At 39.7% G+C, this 19,646-nt stretch overlaps 1 protein-coding gene across 1 annotated transcript; it reads right to left on the bottom strand.

Moving 5' to 3' along the window:
* Positions 1-283: 283 nt before the first annotated feature.
* Positions 284-4,176, bottom strand: LOC140934947 (perlucin-like protein). The gene is made up of 3 exons (XM_073384504.1): positions 4,022-4,176; positions 3,303-3,383; positions 284-774 (listed from the first exon to the last, which is right to left on the bottom strand). Exons 1-3 carry the CDS (start codon positions 4,080-4,082, stop codon positions 347-349), a joined length of 570 nt encoding a protein of 189 aa, XP_073240605.1. The 5' UTR covers positions 4,083-4,176; the 3' UTR covers positions 284-346.
* Between the last annotated feature and the right edge of the window lie 15,470 nt (positions 4,177-19,646).

Here is a 19,646-nt window from a genome sequence, read left to right as displayed (position 1 = left end):
ATCAGGAATTTCTCCCTTTTACCTCCGTTTGCTCGCTGTTCTCTTATTGGGTTGATTTAGACCTGCAACCAATGTCGAATTTCGACTTAATTTTGTCCACTTTCGTGCGTAAAAGACGAGGATGGACCCTAAGAGGTATTCTCTACATAAAAGAAAAAACACAAACAAGAACTGAACAAGAACAAGAAGAACAAGAACAAGAACACAACCCTTCCTTTAAACCCTTCAGAAATTAGCACGAAAATGTTTTCTTGTCTGCATTTTAAAATGTCGACCCAGAATCTGCTTTAATTTTTGCACTTAACTCTACTTTCGGCTTTGATCGGGCATGAAGCCGGCTTAACATCTAGGGCAGCCTCTTGCAGACAAGACCACAGGGTAAACCGGTATGCCAACAAGTGAGATCATTCCAGTCGCCAGATGCCCTAGTAAAACTCCCCTCGTGACCAGTCCACATGTTGCTACAAGGCTCAACACCATTTCCATTTGGTTCATTTGGGGCCCATTTGGTGAAGGTAGGAACTGAATGATCGTACCACACAAAGGCCTTTAGGCGAGAGTCCCACTCGAGTCCGATCCAAATCTGCTTCAGCAATGGGGCGAGCTTGTTTACGAGGTTTAGTACAAACTCGTTTTCCTCCTTGCTGTTGATTTTCACCAGATTTCCTCCCAGTTCTTTGCAGTACATTTGGGCATTTTGCCAAGTCTGGATAGAGCTATTGACAAGATAGCAGTATCCATTAAATCGCACCCAGCCCAGTGGACAAGGAACGCCTGAAAGAAAAGTAGGAAGTTTTACCAGAGGTAACCCAGGCTCTGTGATAGTACCACAGAACGGTTCCAGTAAAATTACAGTGTTTGTATTGGGTAAAAATACCATCCTAAAATTTCTAGGAAATACTAAATAAAGATCAATGAAACTTACTCTGGAGTTAATTGTTGTTGTCCTTATTGCTCCAATGAAATTTCGTGATAATTTGCAGTAATTTGTTCAAATTCACTCTATATACAATAATAATATACAAGGTAGGAGACACGAGATGCCATTTTTACCGACATGCTCTCATACAATACACCTTTTTCCACGAAATTCGGACTCCAACGGAAAATAAACATGCCAGGATCGTAGAAATAGGATAGCAGCAGATATAGAAACCAATGAAACTTTCCCAGATAGAGAAACGAATCCCACAGACTTTGACAAACTCGAAGGATATAATCCAAACAGACAGAGAATATGCTCGCCGAAGCAGCCGAGCCAGATCAACGCGCGGCCAAGAAAATGAGGCCTGGGCACTGTACAAAAAATTCCATCCAGGGAGTCCTGAGGTGACCTTTCTGGGGACTGATACATCATTTGCCCAAAGCCACCCTACCCTGCTGAAAAAGTACTTGACAGAAGGCAATTGTTCTTCCTAGCCGTACCACCCTGGCCTGTTATAAAGATATCATGTCCCTCTCGAACTATATTCAGCGCCTGGCGCCGGTCCTCAGAAAGTCTATCAAACATCAATAGGGCAAAGTTATAAGGGCAAAGGAAATAACAACGAAAGAGGATTTACAAAACTTAAAACGAGCAAAAGATATAAGTGAATTTTGGCTCCTACTGCGGCATTTGTACAACAGGACCAAATTCAAAGAGAGGTGTCACGATGGTTCACATATTTAACTGATAGAACGTCCAGTTGTATTGACAAGAAGTCGGCGTGTTAGGCCGCATTAATCGCTAAATATGTTAATCGTGCTAGTTCTTTGTTTACTGGTGCACATGGCTTTCAGATTCGTCTCAGTCATCGCAATTCATATTCTGTTGGAATTTTCTGTATAATTTTTGACATTATTTTGTAAGCTTCACCGTTTATTTACGATCGTTTCGCTCGAGATTTCACAGCAACAGTATCTCAGTCATCATCTATCTCTTGTTCAACTTCGTTTTTAGCCCGCCTTGTAAGTATTTCGCGTTACTATTTCATAGTTTCATTACTGTTATTTGCGTTCCTTTTTAAAAGAAATGGGGTGCCTTATAACTCGGCAGACTATCCTGGGTTAATTAATTTTTTTAGCCATTTAAATTTAGGCGCGTGTGCGGGGTTTGCTCTGGCGAATTGTGATTGGCTGGGAAGAACAATTGCATTCTATCAAGTGTTTTTTCAGCAGGGTAGGGTGGCTTTGGGCAAATGATGTATGGGTCCCCAGAAAGGTCACCTCAGGACTCCCTGGATGGAATTTTTTGTACAGTGCCCAGGCCTCATTTTCTTGGCCGCGCGTTGATCTGGCTCGGCTACTTCGGCGAGCATATTCTCTGTCTGTTTGGATTATATCCTTCGAGTTTGTTAAAGTCTGTGGGATTCGTTTCTCTATCTGGGAAAGTTTCATTGGTTTCTATATCTGCTGCTATCCTATTTCTACGATCCTGGCATGTTTATTTTCCATTGGAGTTCGAATTTCGTGGAAAAAGTTGTGTTGAATGACAGCATGTGGGTAAAAATGGCATCTCGTGTCTCCTATCTTGTATATTATTATTGTATATAGAGTGAATTTGAACAAATTACTGCAAATTATCACGAAATTTCATTGGGGCAGTAAGGACAACAACAATTAACTGCAGAGTAAGTTTCATTGATCTTTATTTAGTATTTCCTAGAAATTTTAGGATGATATTTTTACCCAATACAAACACTATAATTTTACTAGAACCGTACGGTGGTACTATCACAGAGCCTGGGTTACCTGTGATGGCATATGAGCAAAAGGCATTAAATTTCGCGATTCAAATGTTCTCAACTGGATTTTTTTTTTTCAACTTTTCTGACATTCTAAATTTGTAGATTAACTGTATGAGCATCCGGCCGGATACTAGCTAGAGTTTCTTCTTCAGTATGCGAATATTAATTAATTTGAAACACCCTCTTTCATAGAAGATACAAAACGGAACTTACTAAAACTCAGTGGATTATTCGTGTATTTTTCAAAACATTGTTGTACTGTACGTGTATATGCTGTTATAATTACATGTTTTATCATCTTTTCTGTGATTTGAATATTCTATGAACTACTTGGTCATTGAATTTCGCGTGTTTAAATTTGACGAGGATTCTTTTTCGCGAAAAACGTCAAATTATAACACTGAACCGGGAAAATAAGTACCCGCAGTGGGTACTGTTGTTTGAAAGAAGGCAATGAAAGAAATATTGACCAAACTCTGACTATCAGTTCGTGAAAGCTATATCTAAGTGCGAGGAGGCGGGGGGGGGGGGGGGGGGAAGAGGGGGTTTAATTTTTGAGGGCTCAACTTTACTCACCAAGTATTCGCTCGATATCTTGCAGCTTTGCAAGTGTTGGGTCATTGACAACACTTCGTTTAAGTACACTGCTTGTTTGAACTGCAAGAAAAATTGCACTCACATCAATCAACAATTTCCAAGTAGGATCTTCAATTTGTGAAAAGTACTAGTGACTGGAAATTGCAACCTTTTCACGGAAAAATGCTAATAGTATCTTTTTTGTAGCCGATGAAGTGATCATAACCGAGATTTTGGAGAAGTATTTCTGACGAAATCGAAGCCGCAACGATCGTTAATGATGAAATGACGATTTCATTCCGATCCGGCTGCGTTTTACAACATTTTTCGTGCGATAAAGGCATTGAGTGTTTTTATTTTGGGTAATTAAATCTGTTTCTTTTCTATTTTCTTGTCTTTGTCGTCGTCGCCGTCGCTACGTTGTTGCGCTTGCCAGTAGCGTTTAATACTACGCAAAACAATTTCGCTTGATATGAGATGATTTCTTTGTAAAATCGACGATTTGGTGGAAAACTGAACTCGACGAAAACGACGTTCCCAGGTATCATACAGAGGCTCCCGATATTGTGATAAATAAGTGTAGTATTATTCCGAGTGACCAATTTCCTAATTATGAGTGTTATTAGTTTTTTGCTTTCCCCTGAGTTAGTTCTTTTGCTGATTTGCTAGGTCCCGGCGAACATTACTCTGTGTGGTGGTATGGAAAAATTACACTATACCTAGGTCTGTTGCGCATAAAAGTGCCAAATATATGGCTAGAATAGCCGAAAACAGTTTCATCTCGGATTCGGTCTCACCAGCGTTCAGGGAATTGCTGAATAGTTGTTTTGAGTTCTTGTTTCGCACAGGTCTCCGTCAAAGTGATGACTCATTGAATAAACTGAATAAGCTGAATAAACGAGTTCATATCGGCTTTTCAGTTACGGAAAGAAAATACATAATTTTTGAATATTCATCAGTCAAAAGGATTTCGAGAAAGCAATTTACTTTTTCGCATCTGCAGAAATTCACACCGCCTGTCAGTGCTTTCATGCGCGCCCATCCCTTATCTTACACTTTGACGAGTAAAAGTTTCACTTTAAGCCAAAAGAAACAACAACAATAGGTTGCTTATCTGAACTTTTGGACAATTGTGTCTGTATATTTTTTATATGAAGGTTACCTTCTTAATTAATCATAAACTGCGTTTGTTTTTGGTACATGACTTGAGTCGTGTCGCGTCATGAAGGATCAGTCGCGATGGAGAATGACAAATATGGTCTTAATAGTTGTCAAAATGGTAAATAATATAAATGTTTTACATAACCTTCAATTAATCTGGCTTAAGCTGAACAGCTAATTTCATAAATCTCCAAGTGTACCTTTCAAAGCAAAACATAAAACGCTAACTTCGAAATTTTGTTTTAAAAATATAAGTAAATTTGCATACGTAATTTAAAACCTCTTTAAACTAACTTTTACAAGCATCGCAACTTTTTACTAAAACATGGTTTTCATATGTCGGGAAAATCCCAGACGATCGGGGATTTTACCGTTTCCCGACTGTCCCAGATATTGCCAACTAATGAAAACTCGAAATCGTAGATATCCCTGATCGTCTGAGATGGATGGGGACAAATCTGGAGAATCGGGAGCGTTTCTATTTTCCCGACGCGTCCCAGATTTCTACGATGGTAGGCAATCATTCCCGACAAATGCAGCGGATGTCAAACAGAAGTGAATAACAAGACAAGTGCTTGTTTGTTTACTTCATTATATTATCACTTATTTTCGCGTGACTTTAATTTCGCGAATTTGGAATAGAAATATTTCGCGATTTTAACGGATCACCGTTGTTCAAGGTAATAAAATTTCGCTAATCAAGTACACTGGTGCTCGTTTTTTAAACGTCCATTTCTGAATTTTTTTTCAACCATAAAGGAATAGAAACCCAACAAGAAAATGGCTGAAATGTTCGACATTGTCAGCAACATAACATCTTTTAAAAAGTACACTGATGTAAGCAACCGTAACTCTATTGCGCTGCCAATTAGCTTTTACTAAGGATCGCCTCAATGTTTTCAAATGGATCTTCAGTCGATACGGTTGTCTTCCCTTGAACAGTCTGAACAATCAGAGCAAGTACGGATATTCCTACTTTGCTCCATCTTTTTGCAATTTGCCGCTTTCCCACACTGCCTGTCAAGTGGTTGTGAAGAATATTTTTGAAAGGATCGAAAAACAGTGAGCAGCACTTCTGCGAACATCTCATGAGTTGTAAAATTGCATATCCAGGGGAGCGGCCTGTGGGGACCCTCCTTTATTTTTAGACCAAACTGTGGGCCGAAGGGCCGAAAAGACCAGTCCACATGTTGCTACAAGGCTCCACACCATTTGAATTTGGTTCATTTGGGGCCCATTTGGTGAAGGTAGGAACTGAATGATCGTACCACACGAAGGCCTTTAGTTGAGAATCCCACTCGAGTCCGATCCAAATCTGCTTCAGCGATGGGGCGAGCTTGTTTACGAGGTTTAGTACAAACTCGTTTTCTTCCTTGCTGTTTATTTTCACCAGATTTCCTCCCAGTCCTTTGCAGTACGCTTGGGCATTTTTCCAAGTCTTGATGGAGCTACTGACAAGATAGCAGTATCCCTTAAATCGCACCCAGCCCTGTGGACAGGGAACACCTGAACGAAAAGTAGGAAGTTTTTAAAACAGCTATAATTGGTAGTTAATTTCGTGCCGGTTACATTCGAGGCAGTTTTTCGCCTGGTCTTATCTCTCCAGTTTTCGCGATTTCAATAATTAATGGCATATGAAAAAAGGCATTAAATTTCACAATTCAAGTGTTCTCAACTTAATTTTTTTTTTTCAACATTTCTGAGATTTTGTAATAAATTTGTAGATAAACTGTATGGGCATCCGGCCGGACTCTAGCTAGATTTTCTTCTCCATTTACGAATATTAATAAATTAGCACCCTTGTTTATAGAAGATACAAAACAGAACTTACTAAAGATCAGTTAATTATTCGACGTGTATTTTTCAAATCATTATTGTACTGTGTATATACTGTTATAATTACATGTTTTATCATCTTTTCTGTGATTTGAATATTCTATAGACTATTTGGTCATTGAATTTCGTGTGTTTAAATTTGACGAGGATTTTTTTTCGCGAAAAACGCCAATTATAAAGCTGTATGGACTACCAAAACTACACAAACCCAACATACCTATGCGGCCCATAGTTTCTTTCTGTGGGTCCCCGACCTACCCACTGTCTAAATACTTAACTAACGTACTGAAACCGCTGACTGACCAATCTAGACACAAACTCCAGTCTACTGAGAACTTTATTGACGCCATTAAGACAATACAGATACCGGATGACCACAAACTAGCGTCATTTGACGTGAAATCACTGTTCACCAGTATTTCACTTCAACTAGCTCTAGACTGTACTGAGAATGCTATTAAGAACTCTACTGTTGAACTACCGCTACTTACAGACGACATTATGGACCTACTCAAGGCTCATGTTTGACTTCGACGTACTTTCAGTACAACGGCAAACACTACAAACAGTTACACGGTACAGCTATGGGCTCTCCAGTTTCTGTTGTTGTAGCAGAAATTGTCATGCAAAACATCGAGGAACAAGCCCTAGCTACCTACACGCGAACTGTACCTCTTTGGTTACGTTACGTTGACGACACATTCACCGCCGTACACAAAGACGGAATCGACGATTTTCACGAACAACTTTAACAGAAAGAGCGCGGACATACAGTTCACCAAGGAGATCGAAGAAAATGGTAAGATAGCTTTTCTAGACTGCTTGGTCACTCGCGACAACAACAAACTAAAAACGACTATTTACAGAAAACCGACTCATACCGACCGATTACTAGACCACTACTATCCGGACTCTGACGAGACGAGCGCAGCTAGTCTGCGACTCACCTGACAACCTACAAGACGAGACTGATTATCTTAACAACGTTTTTAGACTACTGTCGACGTCTTACTTTAGAAAGCTGGTTTACTAACTTTGAACAAACGCAACTGAATCGTAGCCAACAGTTACCAGCGCCGTACAAACGACTTATTGACGAGATCAAGCAAAACTAACTACGAAAGATCGACTGGAGAAATGACAATTTGACTAACAATAGACGACTGTTTAACTGTGACAACAGACGGATCGAAACACACCAATTACTGATTACGAGTCTTCATAGCCAATAACATCACGGCTTAACTGACAGACGACCAATAACATCGAGACGTAATTGACCAATCAGATCAATAACCAGAGTATAATACCATCAACTGACGTGAATAACTTTGACTCTGAAGATGACTACCGCACAGGTTGTCGAAACGTCAGTCACTGTCAACAGCAACAGTCCTATTCAGGACTACGTTCACCCGGACGATCAAACTCAATCTACTTTTGAAATGACTCTTGGGTTCAAACCTTTCACAATTATAAAACTGCTGCGAAAATACGTACCTGAGTACTGTTTTTTGATAGAAGAGACTGGAAGAAAAATTAAAAGTCTAACTATCAGTTCGTGAAAGCTATCTCTAAATTCGGGGGGGGGGGGGGGGCGGGGGAAGTAGAGGTTATATTTTTTGCGGGATTAACTTTACTCACCAAGTATTCGCTCGATATCTCGCAGTTTTGCAAGTATTGTGTCTGTTTCGGTGAGAGCTCTAACAGTAACAAGACAGTAACTCAACTAAACGCCATGACAGAACGTAGCTCTCTCTAGTCCCTTCCGATGATGCCTAGCAATAGGGTTACCACCCTCTAACACCCTCCCCCCAGTAAAATTTACAATTTTACGTTAAACTAGAGTATCTTTGCGGCAGTTTCACTAAGCGTCCCGAACGTGTACGTTTAACAGTAATAAGTTCCATCCTAGTGCATTTAGCAGGTTCTGCAGCCCTTGCAGTGTCTTTTAGTGGTCTGACTTTTTTTCCATTCTTTTCAACAACAACTGCAGATAGGTCTTCGGCTGTTGGTTCATGTTCTGCAGATTTCGAGGAGGGTTCCGTAACTTTGCCTTTCTGATCTTCCTTAAGATGTACACGGTTTCTTCTGAGCAGTTTACCATCCACATTAACATCGTATGAACGGTATCCACAGTTCTGTGAGACAGTTCCTTTCTTCCACTCTTGTCCTTCAGGCCTGACTCTAACGGTATCTCCAGGCCTTAATTCATTTAGGTCTTTAGCAGTGCGGTCATAATAGGCTTGAGATTTCTGGTGTTTCTTAGTTTTCTCTGCTAACACTGTTTCTGCAATCTCAGGTGTCAGTAATGTCGCTTTTATAGGTACTTCAGTTCTTGTTCGACGGTTTAGGAATCTTTGTGCGGGAGAAGTTGTCATGCCAGCAGTAGGCGTGTTGTGCTAGTCAAGCAATGCTTCGTAGGGACTCAATTTTTTTTTCTCAGCTTTCCTCAGCAAAGTTTTGAAAATCTTCACAGCAGATTCAGCTCTTCCGTTACTTTGGTGGTGATATGGTGAAGATTTGGTATGTTTAATCTTCTTTCGTTGGCAGAATTGCGAGAACTCGACGGAGTCGTAGTTCTTACCACAGTCTGTGACGATCTCATCAGGAATTCCCCATCTTGCAAATTGTTTTTGCATTAGATTAATGGTTTCACATGCAGTTTGGTTTTTCATCAAGTCAAATTCAATCGAGTCACTGTAATAGTCAACTAGAACGAGATAGTGTTCTTTCTTCCATTCAAAAATATCAGATCCGACTTTTGACCAGGGTCTGTTAGGAATTTCATGACTGATTAGTGTTTCTTTTTGGTTCTTAGTCTGGAAAGCATTGCAGACTTCACATGTAGCAATGAACTGTTTCAATTGATTGTTCATTCCCGGCCACCATAATCAAGTTCTAGCACGCCTAAGGGTTGACCCATTGCCCATATGTGCTTGGTGTAATTTAACAATCAGAGTCTTTCGGAGTGTTGCTGGGACTACGATGCGGTCACTCCTGTAAACGATTCCATCGTTAAAGGACAGTTCATCCTTAATGTTCCAATACGGTAAGATTTCAACAGGAACGTTTCGTTTGCTTGGTTTCCAGCCCATTGATATTTGGTCGATGACAGACTGTAAGACAGCGTCCTTTGCAGTGGCTTCTGCAATTTCAGCGAAGTTGCTTGTTAAGCTTTGTTCTTCATGAACAACTCTTGTCGTTTCAATCTCTTGTTCGATCTTGCTTCGGTGCTGGTTAGTCGGTTGAGATCTGCTCAGGGCATCAGCAATAAAAAGGTCTTTGCCTTTTACATACTTGAATTCGACATCATATCCCATGATTCTACATAGCATTCGCTGAAGTCTAACAGGGTTATCTTCAACAGGTTTCTTCAATACGGCAGCAAGGGGTTTGTGGTCGTTATAGACTGTCACTTTCCTACCATAAGTGTAGGTATGAAATCTAGTGAGTCCAAATACAATACTAAGCATCTCTCTCTCGATTTGGCTGTAGCATTTTTCAGTGTCTGTTAATGCTCTCGATGCATATTGTATAGGTTGGCCGCCTTGCATGAGGCAGGCTCCTAAACCACTTGATGATGCATCCACTTGGACTTCAACTTGTTCAGCCATATTGAAGTATCTTAGCAGTGGTGCATTCAGAATGAGGGTCTTAATTTCATCAAAAGCTTTCTGTTCATTTTCTTCCCAGATAAACGCAGTGTCGTTCTTCAGCAGAGCTCGTATCGGTTCTGACTTGGTTGACAAGTCTTTTGAAAATCTTGAGAGGTAGGTAACAACACCAAGTAGTCTACTGACTTCCTCTTTGTTTGTTGGGGCAGGCATTGAATGAATACATTCTTGTTTCTTGGGGTCAGGTTTCACTCCTTTGTCTGTAAGGACCACACCCATGTAGAACAACTCATTCTTCCTCAGCCGGAACTTCTCCTTATTAAGTTTAATAATAGGGAACTTAAGAACCACGACGAAGTTCACGACGACGACGTCTGTTGAGTGGGAAAAGACTGGAACGAGAACGTCAGTTTCGGCGGGAAAAAGGAAACTTAAGATGCAGTCGATCGGTAGGTCGACGACGACGACACTGAATGTAAACAAACATGTAGAAGTAGTACAACTGTGACGTTCGTTCGCAACAAAGTTTTTTCGCAAAGGCGTCTTTTAAGACGATGCAAGATCTTATTTTATAAGCCGTACGTCTACTTTCATTGACGATGAAGAATTTTTAGTGTTGTCTGACCTTTTCGAATGGAAAAATCTCTGCTTTCCGTAAGAAGGTTATTCAACTTTCGACCTGAATAACATGACCGAGTCCGAGTGTCTGTCAGAGTTTAGATTTGGAAAAAGAGACATTCCGATGCGGTAGCTGTTTTCCATATAAAGTTCATTTCCTCTATATTAAAGATGTATGATTTGCCTGACCTAAATACGTACACAAATAAATTTGTCACTTGCGAGTTCGCTCTCTCGGCCTGCACAGCTCAGTGTTGTCTTCGAAGTAAACACAATTCGTCAGTCAAATTTTCAATCAACATCGCTTGTTAGGAGAAAAAAGAAAGGATACCTGGATTTACGAGGTGAAAAAATACAGAGCCCTTGAAAAATCGCTTAAAAACAGGGAGTTATACCTGCCGAAGCTTGTGGACTGCAGGACGAAGTGATTCTACTGTGTTTGGCGTCGTCGACGACAACACGACGACGAAATTTGTTAACCGCGCTTGCGCAGTGCACGGTATCTCACTTCCGGTCGTCGTCGACAAAGTCGTCGTCGTGGTTCTTAAGCTCCCTATTCTTCTGATGGCATCGCTCCAACAAGGCAAGCAATCTCTTGTCATGGCTAGCTGTTGCTTCTTCAATGTTTTCTCCATCGCCCCAGATCAATATGTGATCAGCTATGGCTTTTACATCTTCTAATCGTTCTAGATTCTCATCAATTCCTCTTTGAAATTCTTCAGGTGCTACACTGATGCCAAAAGGCATTCTTTTCCATTTCATCCGTCCAAGAGCGGTATTAAAGGTTGTCAGCAAGGAGCTTTCTGCATCTAATGGTACATGCCAAAAAGCAGTCTTGATATCAGCTAGAGAGAATACTTTAGCATTGCTTATGTCTGTAAGCAGATGATCGACAGTCGGGATTGGGTACTCAGATCGTTTGAGTGCCGTGTTCAGTGGTCTGCTGTCTATGCAGAGTCTAATTCCATTCTTAGCAGAAGGTTTGTTTACAATTGTTGGAGCACTTACCCATTCGGTAGGCTCAGTCACTTTCTCAATTATAACTTGCTTTTGGAGATCTTTTACTTCAGCAATAAAGTTGTTCTTCACGGAGAGGGGGATCTCTCAAGGAGCTGTTTTGTGAGGAGTGACATCATTACTTGTGTGAAGATGTAGTTCGCCCTCAAACTTTCCTATACTGTCATCAAAGACTTGAGGGTAGTTAGTCAGAATGGTCTCCAAAGTGAGTGGTGCTGTCACTTCATTGGCAGTTACAGGGACACTTGGGTTAGCTGGGGCTACTACAGCAATATTTTCTCGTAAGAGCTCAATGAGTTTGAGTGTTTCAGAGTCATTTAGACCGATCAGAGGTGTTAGGCCTCTGTCAACAATTCTAAACTGAATTATCCTTTCTTCACTGGTCGCAGGATTTAGCACAAAGACTTTTCTGGTTCCCAGGGTCTGAATTTTGGTTTCTTCATCACAGAGAGACAGAACAGGCTCGACTACAGTGTTAAGGTCAGTGAGATCATAATCTCCACTGATGTCTTTGTACACATTCACAGGGAGAATGCTACATGTTGAGCCAGAGTCTATCTGAAAGCTAACAGGAATTCTTTTCTTCGACAGCAGTAGGTTTGCAAAAGCTTTCTTGTGATCACAGTTTTGATTAAGTACACAGATTTTGTCAAGAACTTCATAATAGTGATCCTCACCATCTTCTTCTACTCTCAGTACAAACGGTTTTGAGGTTGGTTTGATTGTTTTGGATCTGAGTGTTTCTCCTGTTTTCCTTTTTGTAAGCGTTTACACTCCTTTGAGTCTTGAAAGTGATTTTTGGCCTTGCATTTTCTGCAGACTGCTCCCCAGGCGGAGCAGAGTTTCTTGTCTGAAAAGCTATGAGCTCCCTTCTTGTTTGCACAGTAATTACACATGAGGACTTTCTTGGGCTTATCTTTCGAAACAGCTTTTATACTCTCTTTTTCAGAAGTGCGGTTTGCACTGCACTCTTGAACTTCAATCTTTGTACTTTCATAAGCCTTGCCAATTGCGATAGCTTCAACTCTCGTGAGAGTGTTTCCTTTTTCTAGCAATCGTTTCTTTAGTTCTTCATCAGAGACACCATAAACAAACCGATCTCTCACTTGTCTATCTTCGTCTACATAATTACAGTCTTTCACTAACAGCAGCAGATCAGTGACAAAAGCAGTTATTGTCTCTCCAGGTTTTTGCACTCGTTCTTGAAATTTCTTAGAAGCAACAATCTCGTTACATTCTGGACTTACCGCTCGCTCCAACTTAGTCCACATCAGATCATAGTCGTTTACATCCTCACCTTCAAACCAGTCCAGGCTGTCGTATATCTTTTGACCTTCAGGACCAAGCCAATCTTGAACCAAAATACATTTTAATTCATTCGAAATATTCAGAAGACTTGCTTTGAAGATGTAACCACATTTCTTTTTGAGGGCTTTCAATGCTTCTAGCCGATTCTCCCGGCGGGAGTCAAACTTGGGTCGCTCGAAGTTCATGATATTACCAGTAAAGAAACTTTGATTTTGATCTTGAGCAGGGGCCGCAGCTTCGGCTCCTTCTTTCAACATGTTTAACTCGTGGTTTTGCAGGGTTTTGGCGCGAAGATCTCAGGCAGTATGTTTGAGCGATCGACGAGATTCCACACTCACAGACAAACAAGATCACAGAAAGTCAGATCGATAGCAGCAGAATAATCAGCGTTTGTTCACACTCCTGGTACCATGTTTCGGTGAGAGCTCTAACAGTAACAAGACAGTAATTCAACTCAACGCCATGACAGAACGTAGCTCTCTCTAGTCCCTTCCCATGATGCCTAGCAATAGGGTTACCACCCTCTAACAGTGTCATTACCAACACTTCGCTTAATTACACTGCCTGTCTGAACTGCAAGAAAAATTACACTCTCATAAATCAACAATATCTTAGTAGAATCTTCAATTCGTGAAAGAGAACCAGTGACTTGAAATTGCAGCCTTTTCCCGGAAAAATGCTTATAGTATCTTATTTTTAGCCGATGCAGTTTTTAAATTGAATTGTTGAAGGTTCCGTTACATGCCATAACCAAGTTTTTGGAGAAGTATTTCTGGCGGAATCGAAACGGCAACGATCGCTAATGATGAAATGACGTTTTTAGAGACTAAAACGACAATCGCATTGCCATTCCGACCCGGCCACGTTTTACAACGTTTTTCGTGTGATTAGGGCATTGAGAGGTTTTATTTTGCTTATTAAATCTGTTGCTTTTCTATTTTCTCGTTTCTGTCGCCGTCGCAGTCGCCACGTGGTTGCGTCAGCTCACCAGTAGCGTTTACTATCACGCAAAACAATTTCCCTTGATATGAGATGAATCGTTTGCCATCGACGATTTGGTGGAAAACTGAACGCGACGAAAACGACGTTCCCAGGTATCATACAGAGCCTCAGGATATTGTGATAAATAAATGTAGTATAATTCCGTGTGGCCTGCTTTTGATGTCCAATTTCCTAATTATGGGAGTTCTTGGTTTTTTTGCTTTCCCCTGAGTTGGTTCCTTTGCTGATTTGCTATAGGTCCGGGCGAAAATTACTCTGTATGGTGGTATGGAAAATTACACCATACCCTTGGCCGTGGCCTGCTGCGCATAAAGGTGCCAAATATATGAATAGAATAGCGGGAAACAGTTTCATCTCGGATTCGGTCTCACCAGCGGTCAGGTAATTGCTGAGCAGTTCTTTCGATTTCTTGTTTCTTAAAGGTCTCTGTCAAAGTGATGACTCCTTGAAAGATGAAGCTGAACAAAGATCCTAATACACGAGTTCAGACAGAATCTTATGTAGACGTAGACATGACGAGGCGAGACAATGATCAGTTCAAGGTTTAAGTTGAGGATGAAACTATCGCAAAATTACGAGGTCTAGTGTTACTAGCAACAATAGTCGACGATTCGTTAGCTTTTTCTAACAAGTGGTAGACATTTTTTATCAATAGTTGGACAGTGGGGCCTTCATTTTGCGGTAATTAGTCGAGCTTGCTTCAGCAGAGCGAGACTCTAAAAATGCAACCGTTTCTTTTTTTTGTCGGTCCGTCGCAAAAAGGGAGTAAGCTCCCAGGCGTTCCTAACGGACACCGTGGAAACTGGGGATAAGACCGCAGTATTCTCGTCCATGAAGTTTACGACTTTAATATTAATGGGAACAAACCTCAACAAAGCAACCATCGGAGTACCTCGAAAGATCATTAAACTAGCTTCAAGTCATTTATGTGAATCCTTAACCTATATTTTAACCAATCCTTACAACGGGGTGTTGTTCCTGATATATTCTTTCAATTTCAAAGGTTACACCAATTGACAAAGGAGGGGCGGTTGCAGATCCTACCAACTTTCGCCCTATCTCAACTTTATCAACGTTCAATCAAACATTTGAAAAACGTACACATAAGCAGCTTATCAACTATATCGAGAAGCAAAAAATTCTTTCTTAATTTCAATTTGGCGTTAGAAAAGGACATTCAACTGCCGAAGCTATGACTGAAATCACAAATACGCTAAGGAAGTCCATGGACAGTAATTCTTACACTTGTTGCGTCTTCTTAGACTTTTCAAAAACTTTTGATACTGTAAATCATAAAATTTTGTTGGGGAGGTTGGAAGCTTATGGAATAAGGGGGATACCTTTGGATTGGCTTCAAAGTTATCTTTCGAATAGAAAAAAGTATGTGGAGTTGGAGGGAATTAAGTCCCAAAATCACACCATATTATGTGGAATTCCACAAGGGAGCACCCTCGGACCTCTCTTATTTTTAATCTACATTAATGACTTGCCAAATAGCTCGGAAAATTTAAGTCAAAATCTTTGCGGATGATACTAATGTATTTGCATCTGCAAGGGACCTTAAAACACTTGAACACGTGATGAACTCTGAACTAGCCAAGGTGAAAAGATGGTGTGATATCAACAAGCTATATATCAACATGAGTAAAACAAACTTCATAACAGTTAAGGTGACTCGACCCAGTTTTTTTTAGGGGGTACTATCCTACTTTGAAGCGCTCTGGTATCCCCATCTTTACTTTTATCGTAAGTATAACACATAGAATGGATAACATATAGATCAATCTGCAATATAACATAAAATTTTTGGCGATCGGAGTAAATGTCACGTGGTTATAATGCCACGCCCCTTTAAGGTCTGAGTCGAAAATCTGCTGTTGCCAGCATTTTTTCGTGCAAATCTCTTGACTACACATAGTGTGCATTAGTGCCTTGCGCTGAACAGAGTTTCACCAAAATCGCAAAGACCCAATTCGAGAAATTCAGCGGTTTCCAAATTTAGGTCATAATTTATGCGAAAATGATAAGCAAACTTTACACGGATTATATCTTATAAACTATGAGATTCATCTCTGTATTTTGGGCATCCTTATAACAGATGGGTCCTTGAAAGTCAGCAAAACAATTTAGGGCCTTGTAAATGCGCGCGATTTCGAGCAAAGCAAACATTTAGAAATTATAGTTTTCGCTATTTGTTGACGTTTGTCAGCGTTTAAGAGTCAATCTCACGAAAAAAGTATTTTCTTAAAAATTCGTAGTTTTTTTTCCTTCAAATTTTTTCAGGGCCACAATTGATTAACTAACTACCCGGACTCTGAATTTCATGGTCATTAAAAAACTGTGACATTACCTTCTATAAGCCCAAACTTGAGTAAACATTGAAGATTTTTAGCGTTTTGGCTGAGTTTGTGCTTTGGGAGTTGTCTATTGTTTCCAGTCTGTCATTATACAGCATTCTTGTTCAGCACGCGTGCAATGACCACGCTTGGCTGACTTCCGAATGGTCACCGAGATATGATAATTTAGTATAAGAAAATAGAAGGGATTCCCGTCACGAGTTGGTTTAATTATTGGCTTGCATTAAACCTATAAAAAAATGATATTTTTTAAATAGTAAGTAGATTTAGTGTGTAGCACTTCTTGATTTTTTTGCAAAGGCACAAGAAGCACGAGAATTGATTAAAAATTGTGAGTTAAACCTCTATGTATCACGAGATGGCCTGTCTTACTGTACCAAAATTATCATATTCGGAAGTCAGCCAAGCGCGGTTATGCACGCGTGCTTAACAAGAATGCTGTATAATGACAGACTAGAAACAATAGACAACTCCCAAAGCACAAACTCAGCCAAAACGCTAAAAATCTTCAATGTTTATTCAAGTTTGGGCTTATAGAAGGTAATGTCACAGTTTTTCAATGACCATGAAATTCAGAGTTTGGGTTGTTAGTTAATCAATTGTGGCCCTGAAAAAATTTGAAGGAAAAAAAACTACGAATTTTTAAGAAAATGCTTTTTTCGTGAGATTGATTCTTAAACGCTGACAAACGTCAACAAATAGCGAAAACTATAATTTCTAAATGTTTGCTTTGCTCGAAATCGCGCGCATTTACAAGGCCCTAAATTGTTTTGCTGACTTTCAAGGACCCATCTGTTATAAGGATGCCCAAAATACAGAGATGAATCTCATAGTTTATAAGATATAATCCGTGTAAAGTTTGCTTATCATTTTCGCATAAATTATGACCTAAATTTGGAAACCGCTGAATTTCTCGAATTGGGTCTTTGCGATTTTGGTGAAACTCTGTTCAGCGCAAGGCACTAATGCGCATTATGTGTTGCCGAGAGATTTGCACGAAAAAATGCCGGCAACAGCAGATTTGCGACTCAGACCTCAAAGGGGCGTGGCATTATAACCACGTGACATTTACTCCGAGCGCCAAAAGTTTTATGTTATATTGTAGATTGATCTATATGTTATCTATTCTATGTGTTATAATTACGATAAAAGTAAAGGTGGTGATACCAGAGAGCTTCAAAGAAGGATGGTACCCCCCCAAAAATACTGGGTCGAGTCACCTTAAACCCACTAGAAAGAAGGACATCCCAATCAGTCTTAACATAAGAAAAAGTGACGCGTCCTTTTATTCATTTAAACGAAAGCAATGTATAAAACACCTAGGTGTCATGATCGAAGATTCACTTTAAGCTGGAAATATCACATCTCATTTGTCTGTTCCCGTATATCTCGAAACACTGAAATAATAGCGTAATTAAGGTATTACTTCTCAGTTAAACAACTAAGACAAATATATTATAATTAATCTACCCTTATATTTCTTATGGCATAATAGCTTGGGGAAGTGCATACAAAAAACATATAAGTATAATTCAAGTAACACAGAACCATATTGTAAGATCAATATTTTTTGCCACAGCATTTGGTGGTGAAACAGAGAAAGCCAAACCTTTGCTAAATCTTCTAGGTCTTTCAACAGGAAATAATATTTACCGTCTACAAGTCTCGAAATTCGTGCATTCATGGCATAAAGGCTGTCTGCCTGAGGTATTGGACAACATATTTCAATATGCTAGTAATATCCATTGCTACAACTTGATGTATACAGCTAAGAAAAATCCTTATAAGCTAAGGCGTACGAACAAACCTTAGGCAAACAATCAATCTCCTTTATGGCTACGGACATTTGACAGGACCTCCCAACTCATTTTAAAAACTGAAGTGTGTCTGCTTTGGAAGAAAATTATACGCTTTCTACTGTCAAAACAACAAATGAAATAATTTTTCGTCTTAACTTGTTGATGAAGCAACATAGTTCAGGTAAATATAAGTTCTTTCTACTTTGTTTATTTTTTCCTTTTTTTCTTGTTGTATTTCCTTTGATTTTACCTGCTGTCGGGAAAGAAATAAATGATGCTTAACTTGATTATTTTGTGATTAAATATTAATTAGAAATAGACATTTGAAGCGCAAAGAAGTTAGATTTCGTTACATTAGATTTCACAATAATGTAGAAAAAGTGCGAGTATATTTACGATATAAAATGATGTAACTGTATGCATTTTCCTAGGCTTAATAGGGTGAAAGAGCGTGCGATTTTGTAATTGTCCCTTAATTTAGTGGTATCTATGCCAAATATCACGTACAAATCATGCTATTATTTGTTTATACTACTACCGACAAAAGGTTTGTAATTTTCACATGTAGGTATTTCAAATTAAGCTGAAATACCACTGCTCTGAGCCAATCCAATTTCAGAAATTTCTCATGTAGTAGTATATGTAAAGATACTGCCGTACGCAAGGATAGTAGAAAAAATTTCTGTATTACTTAGAATGCGTTAGTTGTTAGTTGATCGTTGATCGTTGGTCGTTGTGCGTTGAATATGTAAGAATTGTACATCGCAGTAGATTGTTGGATTGGATTAAATCGTGTTGTTACATCGAGAGATACAGTCCTCTTGATTTGTTTGAACCAGTGAGCGGGGTTATAAGAATTCCGCAACACCTGCTACCAAGAACCTAAATTGTTTAGGGAACTACAAGAAAACCAACTGGTTCATTTAGCTTCCTAGTTCAGTGCACATTATTCTCGTAACATTTAACCATGTACATCGACAAAAGCATAATAAAGATTATTGATCATTGATTCAAGGATTTAACCTTCGAGCACTACTGGAAGTAAGTTCAACTACGCGTCTGACTTTACCTATGTGTCCGGACGTGTTTATACTCGGTCTACTTGCACCACTATAAATAGAAATCCCATATCGAGCTTTTCCGGAACGGGTCGGAGGTTTACTGGAAAGGGAGGATCGAGGATCGAGGATCGAGCATCGAGGATCGAGCATCGAGCATCGAAAATCGAGGATCAAAGATCAAGGATAAAGGTTGGAGGATGGAGGGTCGGGGATCGAGAATCGGGGATCGGGGATCGAGGATTGGTTAAAAAACTTGAAAATAAAATAAATAAATAAATAAAAATCGTGGATCGTGGTGATGTGGGCCGCAAACAGTAGATAAATTTCACAAAAAAATTAGCCCCGCTCGCTGTACTGAGCGCTAAATTTCAGTAAACTACTCCGAGTCTGACTGAGTCAGTGATTGTTTTGACGAGAAAATGGAATTTTCCCGGAAAATTAAACGCCTTATCCCAGTGATACCGTGACAAAAGGCACGCTGTGTACAGCTCTAAACATCGTACTCTGAGATCGCGTAAACATCAACTGTATCTTTTAATAGACGGACAACAAATTCAACATGAATATG

Source organism: Porites lutea, chromosome 4 (assembly GCF_958299795.1).
Source record: "Porites lutea chromosome 4, jaPorLute2.1, whole genome shotgun sequence".
NCBI lineage: Eukaryota > Metazoa > Cnidaria > Anthozoa > Scleractinia > Poritidae > Porites > Porites lutea.
Note: the sequence above shows the minus strand (reverse complement) of the source record. Positions and strands in the feature narration are given on the sequence as shown.